General features: G+C 39.7%; 1 protein-coding gene across 2 annotated transcripts in view; it reads right to left on the bottom strand.

Annotated features, from left to right (window-relative positions):
- The window catches only part of LMBR1 (limb development membrane protein 1), a gene marked incomplete at its 5' end in the record, with an annotated part of 72,297 nt that extends 51,760 nt beyond the window's left edge, over window positions 1-20,537 (bottom strand). For both annotated transcript variants that reach the window (XM_082015590.1, XM_082015591.1), the window contains 3 exons: window positions 1,272-1,311; window positions 3,729-3,801; window positions 20,475-20,537. In XM_082015590.1, the coding sequence (XP_081871716.1) occupies window positions 1,272-1,311; window positions 3,729-3,801; window positions 20,475-20,537 (176 nt within the window). The remainder of the gene's footprint in view (window positions 1-1,271; window positions 1,312-3,728; window positions 3,802-20,474) is intronic.
- Window positions 20,538-20,780: the final 243 nt, after the last annotated feature.

Below are 20,780 nucleotides of genomic sequence, written 5' to 3'. Positions count from 1 at the left end.
TAAGCTGAAAGAACAAGCAGCATTTTATAAATATAACAACACTTTTAATGAAAGGCTACTACTCTGATGGAAGTGTTAATCTTGTCTTACACTTTTTGCACGAACACTACAATTGGTATTTGTTGTATTTTAGAGGTAAACTAGAAAATAGATGCAGGGGGAATAACAGCGAACAAGACTAAATTTAGTCTTTGCATGTTAAAAAATTCAGAACCAGGCTAAGACCACAGCTGCTATGAAAATCATTCAATCTAGAAAAGCCTTCACTGTAGTGTTAAAAGAAGGAGAAATGCCCCTCTACTTGAGAGCAAAGAGCTTCACAGTACTTGAAAGTACGTATTTTTCTCTCTCTAGATCTGAAGTAGAGTTTGTGGCAAATAAGTATTTCAAATTCATAAAAAGTATTGGTATCAGACACTACTGGGAGAAGCACGCCTAAGATTTACATCACCTTTGTATATCTTTCAAGCTTGCCACAAATGCACAGCTAAAAGCTAACAGCTTGCAATGTACTCGGCACTCTCCCAGGGTACAAGACAAATCAATAAAATACTCCATGAGCTCTCCTTTCAAGAGGATGACAGCACTGCCATGGAAGAGCTAAGAACACTGTAATAAGCAAGTAGCAAGCCCACATAGTTTAGCAAATCACATAACAGAGGGCAGCAACAGCTTATAAATGTACTGTAAATCTTCAGACATATTTAAGTAGGAGAGATTAATATCTAGCTTTACAAAGGAACAGGAAGAAGAGAAAGTTGCTGGCAGACCATCAAGTCTGGCAAGTGTTTGTCTTCCATTTGTTATTCTTTTTTAAGCTTTTTTTAAGATGATCAAATACAGATGTCTACTTCAGGGTGAGCTAACTTTCTTTCCAGGATCCACTGCCTCCCTTGACAGGACTTCCATGGACTGCAGTGGGAACTTAAACACCTACCAACCATATAAACACCTACATTTTAGAGCCTTAAACTTAGGTGCAGGTCTTACACTGAATTCCACCTCTTGCATCAGGTCCTCATGCAATATTCTGGCCAACTTCATGCCTACTGGGAAAACCACAGGTGACAAGCCCCACACCAAACTGCCCTACCTCTTGTCATGCCTTTCATAATACTAGGTGCCACTTGATCCAATCTTTTTTCTCGGCCCTCTAGCAATTTATTTGCCATCACATTTTAAATGGATTGTTATTTATTTGGAAGCATACAAGATTCCTATCATAACAATATATTCAGGAAAAAAGTTCTGCAAAAAAGAACTATACATACGATATTCTGTTAACGATGGCATCTTCATCCTCTTGCTCATCTGAAAAGTAAATTACAGCAGGTTATATCCAATACTTAGTCATCTTTCCTCAGGCTAAAATGTATATGCATAGGAATAATTGTAATTTACAATTAAAACTTAGAATTACTAAAACAACTTATTAGCATCAATATTTTAAGAACGTTCCTACCAAAAATACTTTTTTTGCTAGTCTTAAACTCTTTTCAATCAATGTAACTACAAAGTTATTTCACTTTATTTAAATATGCAGATCAAAACTTCTTGGGAACATCTTCCAGAGGGCTCTATGGCAAACAAGCTTTCAGACTACTACTACCACAGCTGCTGCTAGGAACTGTCTCTTTTGGCATCTCTGAAACTATTGAGAGCAGGCAAGCTACAGGGAATTTTTAGGGTCCATACTAAGTACTATAAATCCCTAAATAGCTGTTTCATCTTGAGTATTGTATTTTGAAAACAAGAAAGCATACCCAGAACAGTAGCGATGACCACTCAGTTGCTTCCCCTTAGTCATCCCTCCCCACCACTCCTGGGGATTTGGGGGAGAGGGAGAAGGCCAGTTGTTGTTGTTTGTTTTGGATTTAAGATACAATGGCTCCCCTTCCATTATTTCACATTTTAAGTTATTTTTGTTCACTTATTCCTCAATTAATATTCCAACTTTTTGAAATATTACCAACATTTAACTCTGAGGTCAATTATTAATACAGCCTTCATTTATTCTTTATATCCTTCTCTACACATGTCTGTACACAAATATATGTATTTCTGCATCTGAAATAATTTTGGAGTCAGCTTTCTTCTAAGTCTCCCAGGCTTTCCAGGAGAGATAATTCACATTTATTTTAAAACCTAAGAATAAATAAAGCCAGGTGTTTCAAGTTCCTAAGAGTCATGCACATACTTGAAATAAACATGTAGTCACTAACACCATGCTATTTTGAAATTCTTCTCTGAAAGTACATTGGGTTATTGTTTCTGGGGTTTTTTTCCCAGGAATCTGATGGTGTTTTGAGAGATTAAGTCAAGGTCTCCTATGAATCATTTTGACTAAAGAGCTTGTTGTAGAAACAGCAAACAATTTGTCCTGAAAGAATTTCCAGAACTGCTAACCCTTCAAATGTGTCTCATCAGGAAGATCCTAGCAGGCTACAAAGTTTGCTAACTAAATGCTCACAAAGCTTTCATAAAGTCAGGACAGCTGCAGAGCAGTTCCTCTAACTAGGCTGATGAACTCAACTGCCCAAAAAGGTAATAAAAACATCTTTACATCCAACAGTATTTGCCAAACCAGTTCCCTCTCCCTGTTCTTCCCTATCTCCAAATGGTAGCAGCTTTGCAGTATCCAAAATACCCATCAGTATCAGAAAATAGTACCTGTCTTACTTGTTTAGAGTTTACATTTTTAAACATGAATCCATCTATGAAAGCAGCTCTACCATAACAGATCACTATAGCTCAATAAAGTTTCCAAAGTTCAAAGTGCCAAGATCACCATGCATAAGAATGCTTCTCCAGCATGACTGACAGTATCACCGAGCACCAAGGTCCCAGATAAGCTGTCAAGAGTCAAAGATTCTGCCATTTTATACAGATTTTTATGCTATTTGTCTTTAGAAGAAATACAGAAGAAAATGACTGGGGTCCCTACAGACTAGTTTCAGACAGACAATGTTTCTAAAGGAAAAAAAAAATATAGAATTATCTCAAGGAATAAAACTTTGGTGGTGAGGTCATAAGGAACACGTTAAGAACACTAAAATAACTGTACCTGCACAAAGCAGGATTTTTAACAGAAATCCACGACATCACTTCTGTATTACCAGCAATCTTTTCACTTTACCAACTAAAGCTTTGAACTTGATTTTGGTGCTAGAACACGACCTAAAGATACTTATTCTAGAAAAGCTGACATGAAAGGAGAACAACAGGATCTAAAGGCAAGGGAGGCAAAAGCAGCTACTTGAAATCTTCCCATTCTTCCCTCTCAAAACTGTTAAAATTTTGTCTGCCACGGAGCCACAACAGAACAACTGATTGTGACCATCCACACCACCTCCATAACAGCCACCCACTCTCACTCAGCCACAGTGCCAGCTACAGCACTCTCTGATCCTTTTCTGAGATGCCTCAGTGCACTCCCTCCCTTCGTTAGTGATATCAGAAGGGACATTGAAGAGGCTGAGAAATGCCAGAGCGGGCACAAGGGAGGTGATGGAAGCTTGTGGCTCAAGGACAAAGGGAGCAGATAGAAGGCAAGACAGCAGCATACACAATCAGATCAGTCCAGGCTGCCATAGCCCAGCAGCCTGAGAAACACTTTTGGTGAGAGATCTAGTTCTTCCACTTTCCTTGTAGAGGCAGAAAGAAAAAGAAACACCTACTCACTTGAAAAACAAAATTATTTTTTAATATATTGAAAAGTCTATGCTTACCTGCTTTCCTTTTGTATCTTGTGATTACGAAGTAGGAAATTATGTAGAGAACAGTAAATAGGAGAAAACAAATCTGAAAAAAACCAACATTGCATTTATTAAGTTGGGAAGAAATGCCTGGATTATAATAAGAATAAACAGAAAATATCCAGTATCAGCAATTTAAAACTGACTTCAGCTCAACAGTGTATTGTATGTAAATGTTAACACTGGTTTTATGTTTTATATCTTATTAATAGAAAGTTAAACCAATAAGAATAGTTTAATTGGAGTAACAGGTATTGGATCAATTATATGGCCAGCAAATTTTACTCTAAAATTAAGGAAAAAGCCTTATTTAAAGTGTGATTTTTTTGTTTGAGGGAGGGGTGGGGTTTTTAAAGTTTTAATCCACTTGAGTTGTAAAAGTTATCACCCTTTGTATCCCATTCATATGTAACCTAAGGGTAATTGTATCATATACGATGGGCTCTTGAAGATCTATTTTAGATTAAGTTATCAACATATGTGGAAAGAAGAAAGCAGTTATGTTTACTATTTCATGTCTTGAACCAAACAAATTCTAGGTGACAGTACACACAGGGAAGACTCATCTGCCTACAATGGCCATCCAAGCACGAGCTAGTCAAACACAGCATTCCCTTTACAGTCAGAAGCCAAAGGCACAACTCTCCTCCTCATAAAATAGGTAGCTTACTTTAGGTCAGCTGTACCTTGAGCCCAGCGTGATTTGCATCAACTTGTTTAAGATTTAGCACCAGAATTTCAATACAATAAGGCAAGACCAAAACATCTACAAATAGGTCTGAAATCTTGGAGGAAAGGAATCGAACAGGAAGACAGTTTTAACCCTCCAAGCTTTTGTGGGGATACGAAAAGAAAAAAACCCAACATTTTATTTGCTCCTGGATGAGGCATCAGTGGCTCAACACTGCTTCCTGAATCTTGCTTATTGATACTTACTAGAAACATGAGTCAGTCAGAAATGAAACCAGAAGGAAGCATGTCACTCCACGATGCCGTGGCCCTCAGCCTTCACTAGAACCTGAGCAGTCACGGGGAACAGCGCTGTACACCGACAGCTTGCCTGCTTTCTGTGAGCTTGCAGGAAACATTACCTGCACACCACAGGCTGAGAAGCTACCTGAATTAGCCCAAACTGTTAATATTCTTTTGTCTGTGCACAATACCAGTAGCCACCGAATAAGTCTTAACACACAGCAGTTAAGCAACTGAATCAGGCAAATCTGTTGTAGCAGTTTTTACTATTAGTCGTGTTTTCCCTATTACCTGCACAAGGCTTTTTTTTAATTGGCCCTGCCTGGATCTGCAATTCATAATATTAAGCACTCTAAATGTGTGCTACTTCAGTCTGAGCTCTACTCTCCTTTGAGGCCTGAAACTGCAAAACTACTTCACCAGGCAACAGTTGAACTATTCCTCTAATCAGTTATTTAAAGATTTGTTGCCTTTAAGAACTCACTGTCTTAAAAAAAAAAAAATCAGGAGCAGAGAAGCTACCCTAAGTGAAAGGAAAAAGCAAAAGCAAAGGTAGTGAAGATAACTCTTAAAAATTTACATCTAAAGAAGCATGTTACATCCAAACCAGCAGAATCAGAGAGGGAAAGAATGTATCACTCTACCAGGAAAGACAAGGTTTTTTAAGAAATACTAATATAAATAAACTGGGAGGGTTCTTTCTTTTGTGCAGTTAGACATTTAGACCAAAACAAAAAAGCAGAGCATAATCAAGTGTCTGAGCATGACATTTGGGTGCCTGCAACTGCCCTATAGGTGTCCCCCAGGAGTATTATAGTGCCCTAAGTCTGAAAGTGGCAACCGAGCTCATTCTCTGTGCAGGCAACACCCAGCAGTGACATCTGAAATACAGATGCTGAAAATTAGATTTCACAACTAGATGTCTGAATTCAAATACTCAATCTGAATAGAGTTCACCACTCCAACTTTCCAGAGGATGCTTCAAAGAGAAAGGTTTTTGATAAAAAATTTAATTCTTTAAATAATTCTATTAATAAAGAATTTTATTAAGATTTAATTAAAAAAATATGCTGGCATATTTTTGAATGAGGAAAAACAAAAGAAACTGAGAACAGCCTTAGGTTTTCAGAGTACTGACAGGACAAGCTGTGTCAGAGTATCGGAAAACACAGTGCCAGTGCTGACAAACAGTCCTTCCCTAGGTTTCCAGTTCCTCCAAAAACTAGATCAAGGCTACAGATAGAGATACCTAATTTTAGGCACTCACTTTCGAAAATTAGGTATCACATATACAGGGTCAGTAAAATCCTTTAAAAATCTGACACAATCTGACAGAAATAGCTCTGCTCCTGTGTAAAATAAACTGAAAAATGAGCTTAACTATATCTTTATTTAAAACAGGAATAAAAATGACAGCAATCTTGTTTGTATCTTCAAATAAAATAGATGACCTTTATTCTATCTTTGATAGCAAGGTTACAATGAAAATGTGGGTCTGTACTTATAAGGTACGGCTGAGATAACTGAGGTATTTTGAGGGCACAGCAGGAGAAAGCTGTCCAGTAACATGAACTGTCAAAGGCTGTATTTGCAGTTTTAGATGACAGCTACTTCACAACTCAGCAATAGGGTGTAACTATATATCTTGGTGTAATTACCCCTCTACGTCTGTCAGAATTGAGAACAATTTTGTAAATATTTGATAAAGTTATTACTGAAAATACACATAATTTTTAAATTATTGACAAGAAAATAACTAAGTAAATTACAATCAGTGAAAGCTTTAGGATCTTAAAAAAAAGAGTATTCATAATTTAAAAGTTCTTCATACTGACCAAAACAAGTCAATAAGCAAACTTGGAAATATTTCTTCAGTCTCAATTTATACTTGGTGAAACCTATGATCTAACCATGTATTCTGAATAGCTTTCTAAAGGGAGCAGCAAAGCCAGCATCCTCGCTATTTTTAGAGTGGAACTCAGTTAAGTTGGGGAAAAGGAATGTGATGCCCATGACAGACAAAGAATAGACTCCACTGTCCTGTCACACTGCAATCCAGGGTTCCTACTCCTCGTACTGCTCTCTGTTTTTCAAGATATTTTTGTACTGCAAAAAAAAAATATAGCCCTTTTTTGTACTTGTTCTAGCTTCAGTTGATGTTTCTTAATTATGAATGACTGGGCTTGTAGTAGTAGTCCAGGTAAGGTCTTATGGCTATCTATAACAGCACCAAGCCTTTCTTTCTGTGCTAAAAATACTTCACCACATTCACTCGAGAATCATGCTAGTAACTCGGCATTATCCTCCACTCACTGAATCCATCCATGCTGTCCTCCCCAATTGCTTCCAGCAGAGCAACTCTCAAGTTAGAGTAGAAACTTGGTTTTAGGGTTCATGTTCATCACCATGTCTTTTTTTTTTTTTCTTTTAAAAGCCACACCTTAATTTCATGCTACATCTATTATTTTGGGGTAATCAAGTCCTTTCTGCACCATGTTCTAACCCTCCTATTTCCTGACTACATCTCCTAAAGAACTAGTTTTGTGCCAACAGAATGTTTTACCTCATTTTCAGCTAAGTTGTGCAAGATTGCTCTTAATACTGATACCAGAGGAAACTGAATAGTAGCTTTCTTCCCCCCCAAACACAATACCTATTGTGATGTGCACTACAGCCGGTTTCTTATTCCCTTTATAGCTCTTAAACTAGGGTCAGTATGCCGCAGCAGAAGTACCTTTCCCTGCATTTCCTGGATATAGCCCTTGGCATATGCAAAAGAAACACTCTACCAATAGCCATGTGGCTTCAAAAAATACAGTTCTTAACAACTCCTAATTTGTCTTCCTTAAAAAAAACCAACCAACTTAGAATAGGGCAAATTCACATATACTTATGTTCATAGTACCCTAAATCATCTGTTAACTTTCCTTTCTAATCATTTATTGAAAAGCACAGGTAGTCATGCTGAAATAGGGCACTAATCAAAAGAGAACACCATACATAAAGCTACATTGGTATCTTCAGTGGAAGAAGAGCCTATATTTGTAAATTCCACCTTTTCTTCAGAAAACTGTTATATGTGACAATACTGGAGCCAATATTGGAATACAAAGTTAAACCTGAATCATACTGCAAGCCACGTTTTCAACCAAAATGCACTGTTTTATGCCATCACCCACCTCTACAACAAGAGCTGACAAATGTTAAGGATGCTGCAAATGCAGCAAATCCAGGACAAGCTATATTCCACATAACCCCAAATTCTCTGCAAGGAGTTTTTCACTGAAGCTCAAATGAAGCTCTTCGAGGTTTGACTTGAGGGAACAGTGAAGACACTGTGCAGAGAATGCACACAACAGATGAATAAGGATTTCTGACATTCCCTGATCATGTCAGCTTAAAAAAAAACACAACACACACGAACAACAACAACTTCCAATCTTAAAATTTATTTCCTTAAATTCATTCCAGCTTTATAGAGGGACAAAGTGGTTGTGGATCTGCTGCCACAGTTTAAATGCTCCTGGGAAGCTACTTTAAACTCAACTATGGCACATTTTCACACTACAGGGGAAATATACTCCCCGCACATTTGACCAGCTGCATCAAAATACAAAGGAAATTAAGACAAGTCTGAGATATTTATATTGTTATAACCAAGCAGTCAAGCAAAGCAATTCTTAAAAACCTGTAATGTGGTTTTTTTTGTTTTCTCCCCTCCACACCACTCTAACTTAAAACAAAACGCATGGATTCTATGCTACATCTAGGGGCTCCCTTTTAACAGGTGGCACATTAAGAAGTCTTCAAACTTCAAGCACATAATTCATTCACATCTCTTTGCATGGACTAATACAGCCTCTGTTAAGACAAGCAAAAGAAACCTGTCCTCCCCTGCAGTTCATCCTCAAGTCCTCCTTAGATTACACACTAGACACGCCAAGAGAGGCTACTTCTGGAGATACAAGATACCAAAGGATGTAGTACAGTGTATCCAACTCTTCCACAGAGTCATGCTTTTTGATCTGTCATCCAGAATCATCCAAGTGTGATCCAAGTCATACTTTTTATCTATACCAGACAGCTCTCAGCTCCTGTGAGAATGGAGCTGGAGATAAACTGCATGTATTTCAGTTCATAACTATGTGCGTCTAAGGGGCTGGCAGTGAAGAGTCTAGCATTAAACACAAGCAATAAAGGTCTGAGCTAACTGCAATCCCGCTGTATTTATCCCACTGACAGTTACTAAAAATCAGCTGGCATTAATTTGTTTGTGTGGATGATCTTTAAAACTTTGGCACTGAAATTCATGCCTCGGATTGATAAAGCATCATCTTCTGTTTCAAGTCCTAGAGATACACTTTCACACTATGAAATAATAAGCTGAAAATGCATAAAATTCTCTTTTTTCCTCCAATATACAAGAGATAACCATTCTTCACAATTGTAATTTGTGTGTGTGTGCACACATTAAAAGCTGCATTTTTGCGTACAGAAAGATCAACAGCTTTGATTTGTATAGCACAACATTCTTCACAAGTGTTGTGCAGAAAATATAGCTGTAGTTTTTACTAGGGAAAAAGCATACAGCTGTGTTGTCCGATAATTGTTCAATACCTGTCAATCAGTGTGCCCTGCTAGCAAACACTCCCAAGAGCATCCTGGGCTATATTACCAGAAGCAAAGCCAATAATCATGGGAAGTAATTATCTCTCTCCAGTCAGAGTTCATCAGGTCACATGTAGTTGCTGCATTCAGTTTTGAGCCTCCAATATAGGAAAGACATTGGCAATTGCAGCAAGGAAGATCACCAAGATGGTCAGGAAACTGGAACACTTGCCTGTGCAGACAGGCTGAAGGACCTCAGCTTGTTCAGCCAGAGGACAAGGCTTCAGGAGTACCTGCCATGCTCTGGTGAGACCCCAGCTGCAGTACTGCATCCGGCTCTGGGGCTCTCAGCACAGGAAAGACACGGACCTTTTGGAGCAGGTCCAGAGGAGGGCCACAAAAATGATCAGAGGGATGGAACACCTCTGCTCTGAGGACAGGCTGAGAGAGTTGGGGCTGTTCAGCCTGGAGTCTTCTCCAGGGAGAAGGCTCTGGGGAAACCTTACTGCAGCCTTTCAATACTTAAAGCAGGCTTATAAGAAAGATGAAGACAAGACATTTAGCAGGGCCTATTGCAATAGGACAAGAGGTAATAGTTTTCAAGTAAATGAGGGCAGATTTTGACTAGACATAAGGAAGAAATTTTTCACAATGAGGGTGGTGAACCACTGGCACAGGTTGCCCAGAGAGGTGGTCGATGCCCCATCCAGGTTAGGTTAGACTGGGATTTGAGCAACGTGATCTAGTTGAAGATGTCCCTGCTCATTGTAGGGGGTTTGGACTAGATGACCTTTAAAGGTCCCTTCCAACCCAAACTATTCTATGATGACCTGATAGCAGCTTGCCAGTACCTATGAGGAGATCATTAAAAAGGCAGAGAAGGCAGAGCTGGGCTCTTGACAGTGGTGCACAGCAGGAGGATGAGACTGGAGGTGAGGAGAAATCCCCTCCATGAGCAGAGCCAAGAAGTGGAAGCAGATGCCCAGCAAGGTTGTACAATCTCCATCTCTGGAGGTTTTCAAGACCTAAGTAACCTAGACTGATCTCATAGCTGACCCTGCTCTGAGCAGGAGGCGGGGGTCCAGTCAGCCTTCTTTTCTACTATTCTGAATTAATTAGCACCATCAGAAACTTTGTTACCTCATAATTAATACCCTTCTCCAGGTCATTCATGAATGTGTTTTAAAAGTATGAGTGTATACTTTTAAACATCCCTGCAGCAGGGATGTCCTCCCACTATGAAAAAGCTGGACATCTTACAGAATGACATCTTTTAGCAGTAAGGAACCGTCACAAAACTCCTTTGCAGAAGATTGTCACAGACCTTAATAACATTCTTTAATATAACACATTTTCAAGCATGAAACACACGTTCCAGATTTCCACTTGAAAAGCATCAGACAAGTGATCATTTTCTCCCACTTGACTGCATACTAGCATTTAGAATAGGGAGAGTAAATCTGGAGGAGTAAAAGAGACAAGAAGTGAACAGCATTGTACTAGGCTACGTATGAAATGAAAGATCAAGAAGCTCCAAAAAACTAAGGAATAAGGGAAGGAAGAAAATAACTTCAAAATAAAGTAGCAGCTGTGTCAGTATTAAACCAAAAAAAAGTTACTGTTATTACATCCACCAGCATTTCTATGCAAAGGATATGCCAAAAAAAGCTACAGATGTAAAGAACATAATGAAGAATATCTCCACTTCTTGCTGTTACTTTACAGAACATGTCCTTTTCCCTAAATAGAAAAAACAGCATAGAGAAAAGAGAAGGCAGAGGTCACCCTGAGTAATACCACCCTGTAGAATATGTCTAAGAACAAGTTTAAGAGTTGAACATGGAACTACCAGTGTTTTGCTTGACGGTGATTACTACCTACAGAAAAGTAGTACTGTTGTACTTCTGGGTTTTAATTTCTGTAATAGAAAACAACTAAACATAGCATTGTACACCCATCTCTTACTACTCTCATGCTGTTAAAGTATTTTATTATGCACTAAAATACCACACAGCCACTAAAAAGCTTCCTCCTACTGTCCCACTTGGCAACTACTTTTGTTGACTCGTGGAAAGGATGGTAGGAATAAATAGCAAGAAAATACAGGTGGAGACAAACAGTTGTCCTTGGTCTATTTTTAATAACCCCCATTATCCCACTGACATCTAAAAAGCAAATAAGGTGTTCCACCTCTTTTGGATGGGTCAACAGTAAGTTACCTATAACAAACTATGTACCCTAAATAAAACTAAAATTTTTAGCTCCACTCTGAGTTTCACCTTGGCATTCATAATATCTCCTTTGGACATCTCACTTTTCTCCAAATGAGGTATTAACTATTTGTTCTTTAGAACTCTGCACTCTGTGGTTAGATTAAGTTCACTCTAACCCAGCCAGCCTTATACACTGCCTGACACACTAAATTCAAGCTTATGAGAAAACGTCAAGCACATCTTATGACTACAGATTAATTTTACTCATTAACACAGCCCTCCACACCTATGATTTCCCCTACATGTATAATTTCCTCTCAGGACTCCTCCCTGGCTTATGACATGTGCAAGAGAGTGACCCACTTTTTTTGGGGGGGGTTCCTAAATCATGAAGAAATCATAAGTGTTTCAGAGGCTGGGTCCCTAGACTTGCTCATCTAGGAAAAAATCCCAGGATCTAGCAGAAACTACAAAAAAAAAAAAGATCAAAAATCATATTCCATGTGCTAGAAATCCTGCTCCACTGAAGATTAAAAAAACCAGCCTCTACAACCCTTCAGAAGGTAGCTTCCATATGTCATTCAATTAAAACTACTTTCATGTTAACTTCCCCAGCGGAGGCCCACTTCAAGCTAATGAAGAAATTTAAATCAATATATGAATTTGTTATAGATTTTACATTCCCTTTTATATACTCAATGGAAATGTATCTAAGTTGCTGGGTAAAGGGAAAACCAAGTATTTTATGACACCTCCACAAGTCTTCACAATAGGCCCAAGATACTGGGTATAGAATACAGTACTCTGAACAAAGGTAATACACTCAAAACGCCTCAAAAAATGACTGCAAGTCATTTTTCTTTGACCTGCATGGGATACAGCAGTGCCATTAAAATCAGATTCAAGAATATTTTTCATCATTAGCGCAAGACTTAAAAATACCCTCTAGAATTAACACCAATAGCACCAACCTAGATCACGCTAACATTCTGCCACTGAATGAAGGTATTATTCAACATTGTACAAGCAGACTATAATAATCAGTCACATTAAAACTTCACAGAGTCATTCCATTAAAAATTCCTTCCTGAAAATATAGACTCAAGTCTCATTAATACAAACTTGGTAAAAAAATTTGTGTTGAGACAGCTTCTTTGGCTAGTATTAATTTCCTGGGCAAGATGCATAACTATCTTAGAAGACAGAGCTAATTAATTTTCTCCTCCCAACTCATAAAAATCCTCTTCCTTGTTTTCTCACAATAGGTACTACAGAATTTTTAAGCAGCACATCTCTTTTTTTCACCCCCACTCCCAAAACAAAAACATTATTTAAACTTCAATACTTATACGTATGTTTTCATAATTCTTACTAATTATGCAGACTCTCTACTGTACAGAAGTTATTTGCCGAGTTTAAGACTGTGATATTTTAGACGTGTTGCTATTCAAATTGAACACAAACTCATCAGCACCAATTCTTCCCATCAGCTAAATATGCTAAAAATAGAAAGTACAACTAGGTAATGGAAAAATGGGATACTCAAGGCATAAAGAGGCACTTAAAAATCAACAGCAAAACTGTGAAGCACGACATTTCAATGACAATCATGGAGCCTAACACTGGAAACCACACCACTATAAGCCAAGAAGGTAAAGGGGGAGGCGGGAGCAGGGAAATTTAAAAAAAAAAAAAAAAGTCAAGCACATATACTGCTTCTATCCTCTGTTTATTAAATTCAGGCATACACATACTTAAATGCCATCTACACACATATTACTTGCTGTAGAGAACATATGTGATATGGAAATAGAGGAACTGAAACAAAGTTCTATAGAATAATATTTTCTAGTTAATCAAAATTTTCAACACCAAATTATCATCAACATGCCCAAATATTAAAACAGCACAAAGCACTGGGGTCTTTCTTGAAATCATGTTGATGATAGTTAGAAACAACTTTTAATATGTTCAGTTAATCAAGAAACTAGAAACCTATGTGTGGGAAGCAGTTCAGCAACACTACAATACATATATAACACCAAGCCGGTGAAACATCAACATGAGTTTTGTCACCATCTTCATGAGAGTAAGTTGGGCCCCGTCCTAGTTTCAGCCAGGATAGAGTTAATTTTCTTCACAGAAGCTGATGTGAGGCTGTGTTTTGGATTTGGGATGAGAAAATGTTGATAAGGTGATGATGTTTTGAGCTGCTGCTAAGCAGTCAAGGACAGTCCAGCTTCTCATGCTGGCCTGCCAGCAAGAAGGCTGGGGGTGCACGGGGAGCTGGGAAGGGACACAGCCAGGACAGCTGGCCCAGGCTGGCCAAAGAGATATTCCATACCATAGGACGTCATGCTCAGTATATAAAGCTGGGGCGAAGAAGGAAGGGCTGGAGGGACGTTCAGAGTTACAGCATCTGTCTTCCCAAGTAACCATTACCCGTGATGCAGCCCTGCTTCCCTGGAGATGGCTGAACCCCTGCCTGCCCAAGAGAAGCAGTGAATGAATTCCTTGTTTTGCTTTACCTATTAAACTGTCTTTATCTCAAACCATGATTTTCCTCACTCTTACTCTTCTGATTCTCTCCTCCATCCCGCTGTGGGGCAGTGAACGAGCAGCTGCGTGGGGCTTGGTTGCCAGCTGGGACTAAACCACAACAGCCCCAAAGAGCAAAAGATCAAAGCTGCTGAAAGCATGAAGCAATTTCACTTGTCACCTGAATGACTAATATGGGGGTTACAGCAGTAACTTACTCCAGGTCATCTCTACCTAGCTGTATGCTATGCTTACTTTTTAGAGTGATGCAAAAGCCAAGGCTGTTAATTATTATATGCATAAAGACATAAACTACTTTCAAAGTCTCTCCTGTTCCTGTGCTATAAGTTATGTAAATTCTTGCAGATTAATGTTACCATGAAGTGAGTGTCCCTAGTCATTTGACAGTACATGTTTACAGGAAAGCTTTGGTCATTTTCAAGGTAAGGGGGAGGGACATGGAGAGACTACAGAGTATGGCAGAAGTTAAGACTTACTCAACCAGGTTACCACTGCTCTCCTAAATGAGGATAAATACCAAATGAAATAGAGGAGGGTGAAAGATAGGAAAGGAGAAAGCACTGCAATTTAGAAAAAAAATTAAAAATAACTTGCATAACCTTTAAATAAAAGCAGTAAGCTTATATTGAATGAAATGTTTTCTTTAGATACTTTTCCTTAAGCGAAATTCCCATCCATGTCACCAGAACTCTCACTTTCTTATCAGAACTTCACTGGAAACATGCTTCAGATTCTCCCTCTGCTCTGACATTACCACTATCTCCCCCGCTCTCTGCTTCACCCACCCCTCAACCCTCCTCAACATCTCTGAATAAACACTTCTTTCAAGAGGGTCTTGGGCTTAAAAATTTCACTCACACTCAGCATTCCTACACCACAGGAAAGACTGGGCTGCTCATTACAGCCCTACGATCTCCCAGTTACATCTTGCTATCTTACTCAGTCCCTCTACCACACGATCAGCCATCCAAACAAAACCCAAGACAGATATTCTAGTCTGTGGCCTTGTAATCAAGAGCTGGTTTTGTTTGCTGTCAGTTCTTTCACTTTTCATTAGATCAGTACCTTCCATCAAGTGTGTTGTGTCCTTTTGGTCAATTGCTACCACAAAGAAACACACCAGTATTCAAATGGAATTATTTTGAACTGTAACTAATAGCAACTTCTTACACTTCAGCCTTTCATGTTTGTTTTACGTAAATGGAAAAAGTGGAACTCTCCAAAAGTTGTTCCTGTTTTTGGAATAAGCACCTCTCTATCCACTTGTCTACGCCAAGTATTTGGAGATGCCTATTGATTCCAGATGGATCCACCAGTGCTGATCCTCAGGACCAGCAGCCAGAAGATGACTCATGACTTCTTAAAGTTCAGTACAGCACCCATGTTTACAAGTAAAAGCATATTTTTAAGATGACAGAATAATGCCAACATTTTGTACATGTAATTTTGTTAACTGCTCACCAATCTTTCAGTCTTACATCTCATGCTACTACTACAAATACTCCTTTATTCAGTTACAACTCTTTTCCAAAGCATTAAAAAAAAAAAGAGAAGCAATGCTAAGAAACCTAGGCAAAATTGTTTTTGAGGAGTGATTTGTATCTTAAGTGCTTCTTGTATCTCAAATTTTCAGAGCATGGATAGAAAAATTGAAAGGCATCAAATTTATTGAATAAAATATAAACTTGCATAAACATTCAAACAAAAACATTTCCTTATTTGTAATAAGTTTGCTGTTAAAAGTCACCCATGCTTCTAGTCAGCATTTTCTTCCTGGCCCACTGTCAGAATATCATCACTTCTGGCATAAAAAAAGGTCAGTGAAGATCACAATCTTCGTCTGGAGCATAAATTTAAGGAAGCAGAACTGGTCAGGAACAAGAGCACACTACCAACAAGGAGTACAGTGCTCAAATTGGCTTTCTCATTTTACAGCCACACAGGGCACAAATGCCAGCAGTAACAAACTGCACTAGTTCACATAGAAGAATCCTGAACACCTCTCTACCCCAAAATAGGATGAGAGGACAAAAGGTACAAAAAGAAACTAGAGAAAAAAAACAAAGCCAGTGGTATTAGTGTGAAGTTGCAGACAAAAATCAAAGACATGACACAGTTGCAACTACCTAAAAAGGCCTTTCTAAAATGCTGGAAGTTATTTTTAGATCCAGAATTCTCCACTTACACAATAAATAACAATCATATCACCTGTAACAAAAAAAAACACAAGCAAAAAACCAAAAAACCTTAATACAGCTGAAGCAAAAATAAATTTAAAAGTGGTATGAAAACATTTAGTCCTTCAAATGGAAGCATCTGACATCAATCACAAAACTACATATTACACCAGTTTCAACTTGCATCAAGCGATTAGTTATAATAGCACTTTTGTATTTGAACTTACCAGGACTGATTTTTTTTTTATGACATATTAAATATAATTAAGTCATTTCCAAATATACCATGTTTGTTTTAAGCTTTTAACTAATAAGTCTATGGTCACCAAACTCTTCTCTTCCACAGTTTTCCCCACACTACAAATGCACGCACAGTGTATTTATTTTGCCAGGGAAATCTCATAACCACGTGTACATGTGTATTCTCACAAACTCAAAAATCCTACATTTTGTAAATGGAAAAATTAAAAAGTAAATCTAAAATTTAAAAATACAAACTAATATTGCAGAATAGAAGACTTAAACTAGAATGTTCTTACACTCCTTTTTTTTTCTTCCCCAAAAAGCAAACCCAGGGGAACACAAAGAGACTGGAGCATTGCACTTGATTTGTGTTTGAAATAAACAGTTCACAACACTACTAGCGGAAAACACTTTATAGTATGTTGTATAAACAGACCTAACAACAGGACACAAGGGAAAAGCAGCTTGCTAAAAGCCTAAATATCTTCCCCAGATGTGCAAGATCTCAGCAAACCATAAATTAATCTAAAGGATCAAGAAAGGCAAACTAATTAAGTGTACAAAAATAACAGATAGTATCAGATCAGCACAGAATATTGTCGGGCCTTTACAACTCTTTCACACGAATGCTGATCAAGTACAAAACACAGGCTCTCTTCTATATTTGTAACCAACTAAAGCTGCTTTTCAGAAAGATGCCCCTTTTAGTTAGAACTCAGCATGACTCTGGTTTTATTGAAGTCAAGGCTCTCATTCACCTAGAGCAAACTCATGGTTGTGCCACGTCTCTTATACTGGGTCATCAGTTCTCAATCTCCACGTTTACTTTACTGAATCTGAATTTTAAAGTTAGTACAAGTCTGGGTGTTTTCAATAACTATTCCAAACAACAGATCCTCAACACAGCAGATTCACATGTGAAGAGCCATGCTGAAACTGGACTAGGGAGTTAACCTCCTATTAGTAAAAGCATGAAGCAACAAAATACAAGGCAGATTATCTTCTTGCAAACAGGCACCCTCTTGAAAAAAACAGGTACCATACAGACACTCTAAGTGAGGTCAAAAGTGAGTGGACCTGAGTTAAATTAAGCACTAAATCACAGAGACAGCCACCTCAAAAGCAGATGTAAGATTTATTTTTTTAAAAAATTGATATTTTACTACCTTTGTTCAATCTATAAACCTGTGTCAGAAACATTTATATTTCCAAGGTGGAATTAGCATAAGTGGGCACCTACAGAAAGAGACAGGCACCACCAACAAAAGGACAAAAAGCCTTTAATTTTTGTTATGTAACACAAATTTATGGAAAACTTCATAGCTTGCTGGTTCAGAGAACAAATAAAACAGAAATGAAGCATTACACTGAAGTTAAGATTAGTGTGCCCTTATGACGCTCCCTCAGGGAACATAATCTAGAAATTCTCTATCTATTCAAAGAAAATGAAAAAAATTTGTAAGAGAAAAGTGAAAAGGGTTTTCTTTTCAACTACATCAACTTACTTTGATTTCTCTTCTCTCATTAATACATTGTTTTAGCTTCCAGTACAGTTTGTGCCGCACAACTAGGTCTCCAAAGACAGTAAAATACTATCAGATGCCATAAATTTTACTTACTTCTATGAACAGGCATATAGAGGTCTCCTCCACTGTAATATTACACAACAAACATCAAATCCTTCTATTAACTGCTTCACTGCTCCCAGTCCACCTGCAGCTGGAATGAAAGTCTTGTGCATGTGTCAGAAAGTGGAACATGTTCCTTTCTCAGGCTGAGGGGCTGATGATTATACCCATCACCCATACAACAACTGTCTATTTGCATATTTTAAGAAATTATATTCACCATGTAACCTCATGACCAGCAAGGGCAACAATGATGAGAAGGGGATGTTAACGTAATGGTACATGTAATCAACATACTCCATGTATTTCTTTATGCTTACACTAACCACAAGCGTAATCATACTTGCAATATCCTTCTGCAGCTACGCGGGAGCCACAAGAAGTTTGCATACCCAGTGTGGATTGCAGCAGTTTACGCATTCTTAAAACCCTGTGGTCTTTCAACACAAAGACAAGATCACAACCATACCAATGTATGATATAAAAGGCAAAAGGCAAAATTGTTATTATCACCCCCACCAATTAAACAATAACATAGCTGGCTTGTCATCAATATTAAAGATCAAAGTACAGTTTCAAGAGCAAGAAGTCATTCAATGAATCTTCTGCTTCCACTGCCCAAATAAAGGAACACTGCACCTCTAAAATACAAGTTCCTTATGTCTTATGTGATTTCTTGTGACCAATTGCTTTAGAGGGGCTGAAAAAGCTTTAGAGAAGTAGCTGTAGTATAGATTAGCTAGCTCTTTAAGAATTTAATAGGTCTTCACTATTTGTAACAGTGCCTGGAAAGGCTGCACGCAGCCATTCCTTCAGACTCAAAATTTGTGCATCCTACTAGGTACAAAAGCACAACATGTAGCACACAATGCATGAGAACAAGACTCTGGTGGATGTAAGTAGGAGATAATCAGTGCACAAAGAAATACAAATGGAAAAAACAGACACTAGGGAAAAGATGGACGCTAGCATCCAGAAGAGATGCATACTTTGAGTATACACCTGTGTTTTCATAGTACAAAGGAGGTTAAGACAATGCTTAAAGACTTCTTTACAAAAAAAGTATTTTTCTTTTTATGGCCCTCCACTGGTCACAGCTCTCACAACATACACTACATCCACTCACAGAAAAGTGAGGTCCAGAAAAGTCTCCTGAAGTAACAGTTCTCTTCATACCGACTTGTTTTGCACTCTTCAGGGAAAAAATATCCCAGAAATATAATACTCACCAGAAGAAAGGAGGTCTTAACATAGAGATTCTTAAAATGTCAAAAAGAAATTAACACACTAGGGATCCAACCAAGTCTCTTCTATCAAATAACCTATCCATAGGCCTACATAAGTCAGTTAACAGTGATATTTAATATTGTCTCCCAATACAGCTGAAAAATATTTAAAGCTAAATTACGATATATTTTTATTCAAGAAATCAAGACAGCAATAACTGCTAAGTGAATGCAATTACCCAGCTGAGACAGGACAACATTGCACCTCTCCTGTGTGCAGCATGTATTTCCTTGCTTGAACTAAAGCAGAAGAGCGACAAGCTCCATCTAAACACCTCTACCGGCTTTGAATAGTCCTGAAAAGCAATTATGAGGCAACCAGAGAGGAAACCGCAACAGCTCTCCGTCCCCACGTAAGGTGTAGCGCTGCACTTGACTACAGCAGGTTGGGGAAGACGGGGCAGCACAGGCGCTGCACTCCGTATCGCTCCGCTCGGCGAGCACGGGGCGTGCAGCAGCGCTGAGAACCACGCGAGGGGTTAGAGGGAACTCGGAGATACACACACCCGCTGCGAACAGTGCAGCGAAAGGCAGGAGGGTCTTAACATCACAAGCGGTAACACGAACTCCCACGCGCGCCTTACAGCAACAAGGCTGCGCTTGCAGCCCAAGGTGCTGAAGAGGCAAGCTGAGCGCACGGCAGCACCTTCAGAAGCACGCCTATGCCCTGCACGTACACACCGCATTGTGCGGGCACGGGGAGAGGAACGCCCACAGGGGCAAGGGCCGGGATCCTCACAGCCAGCCCCGAGGGTCCCGCAGCACAGCTGGGCCCACACGGGACAGGCCGCCCGAGTCCGTCTGGGCACGGGAGCTGGGGCGAGGGGCCACGCAGCGAAGGGCAGGCAGAGGGAAAGAGCGGGACAAACCTACGGCTGCCCAGCGACGGCAGGGGGGTGCCCGGCGGCAGTGCGCCCTCCGGGGCCCCGCAATGACAGGTCAGAGGGGAAGGCGGGAGAGGGCATCGCGCAGCCGGCGGCTGCGAGGGCAGGGGGCCGCGGGGGCCCAGCGGGGCGAAGGCGGCGCCGCCTACCGTGTACTCCCGCACTTGGCTGTGGAAGTTCTGCTCGCGGATCGTCACCTCGTCCGCTTCCATCCTTCATAGTCCCGCGGCCCCCGCGCGCAATGGCGGCCGCCGCCGCCGCGCCTGTTCCTGCCCCCCCGGCGGCAGGCGGGCCACCATGGCCAGCGGCAGCGCTGGCCGCTCCCCCGGGCCCTGGCGGCAGCTGAGCGGCTCCGGCGGCAGCGGCTGAGCGGCGAGCTCCGCTACTACCGTCTCCGTCCGGCGGATCGCGGCGGAGGAGGAGGAAGGGCGGGCACCACCGCCTCAACTCCTCCT

Source organism: Phaethon aethereus (assembly GCF_964289735.1).
Source record: "Phaethon aethereus genome assembly, chromosome: 2".
NCBI lineage: Eukaryota > Metazoa > Chordata > Aves > Phaethontiformes > Phaethontidae > Phaethon > Phaethon aethereus.
Note: the sequence above shows the minus strand (reverse complement) of the source record. Positions and strands in the feature narration are given on the sequence as shown.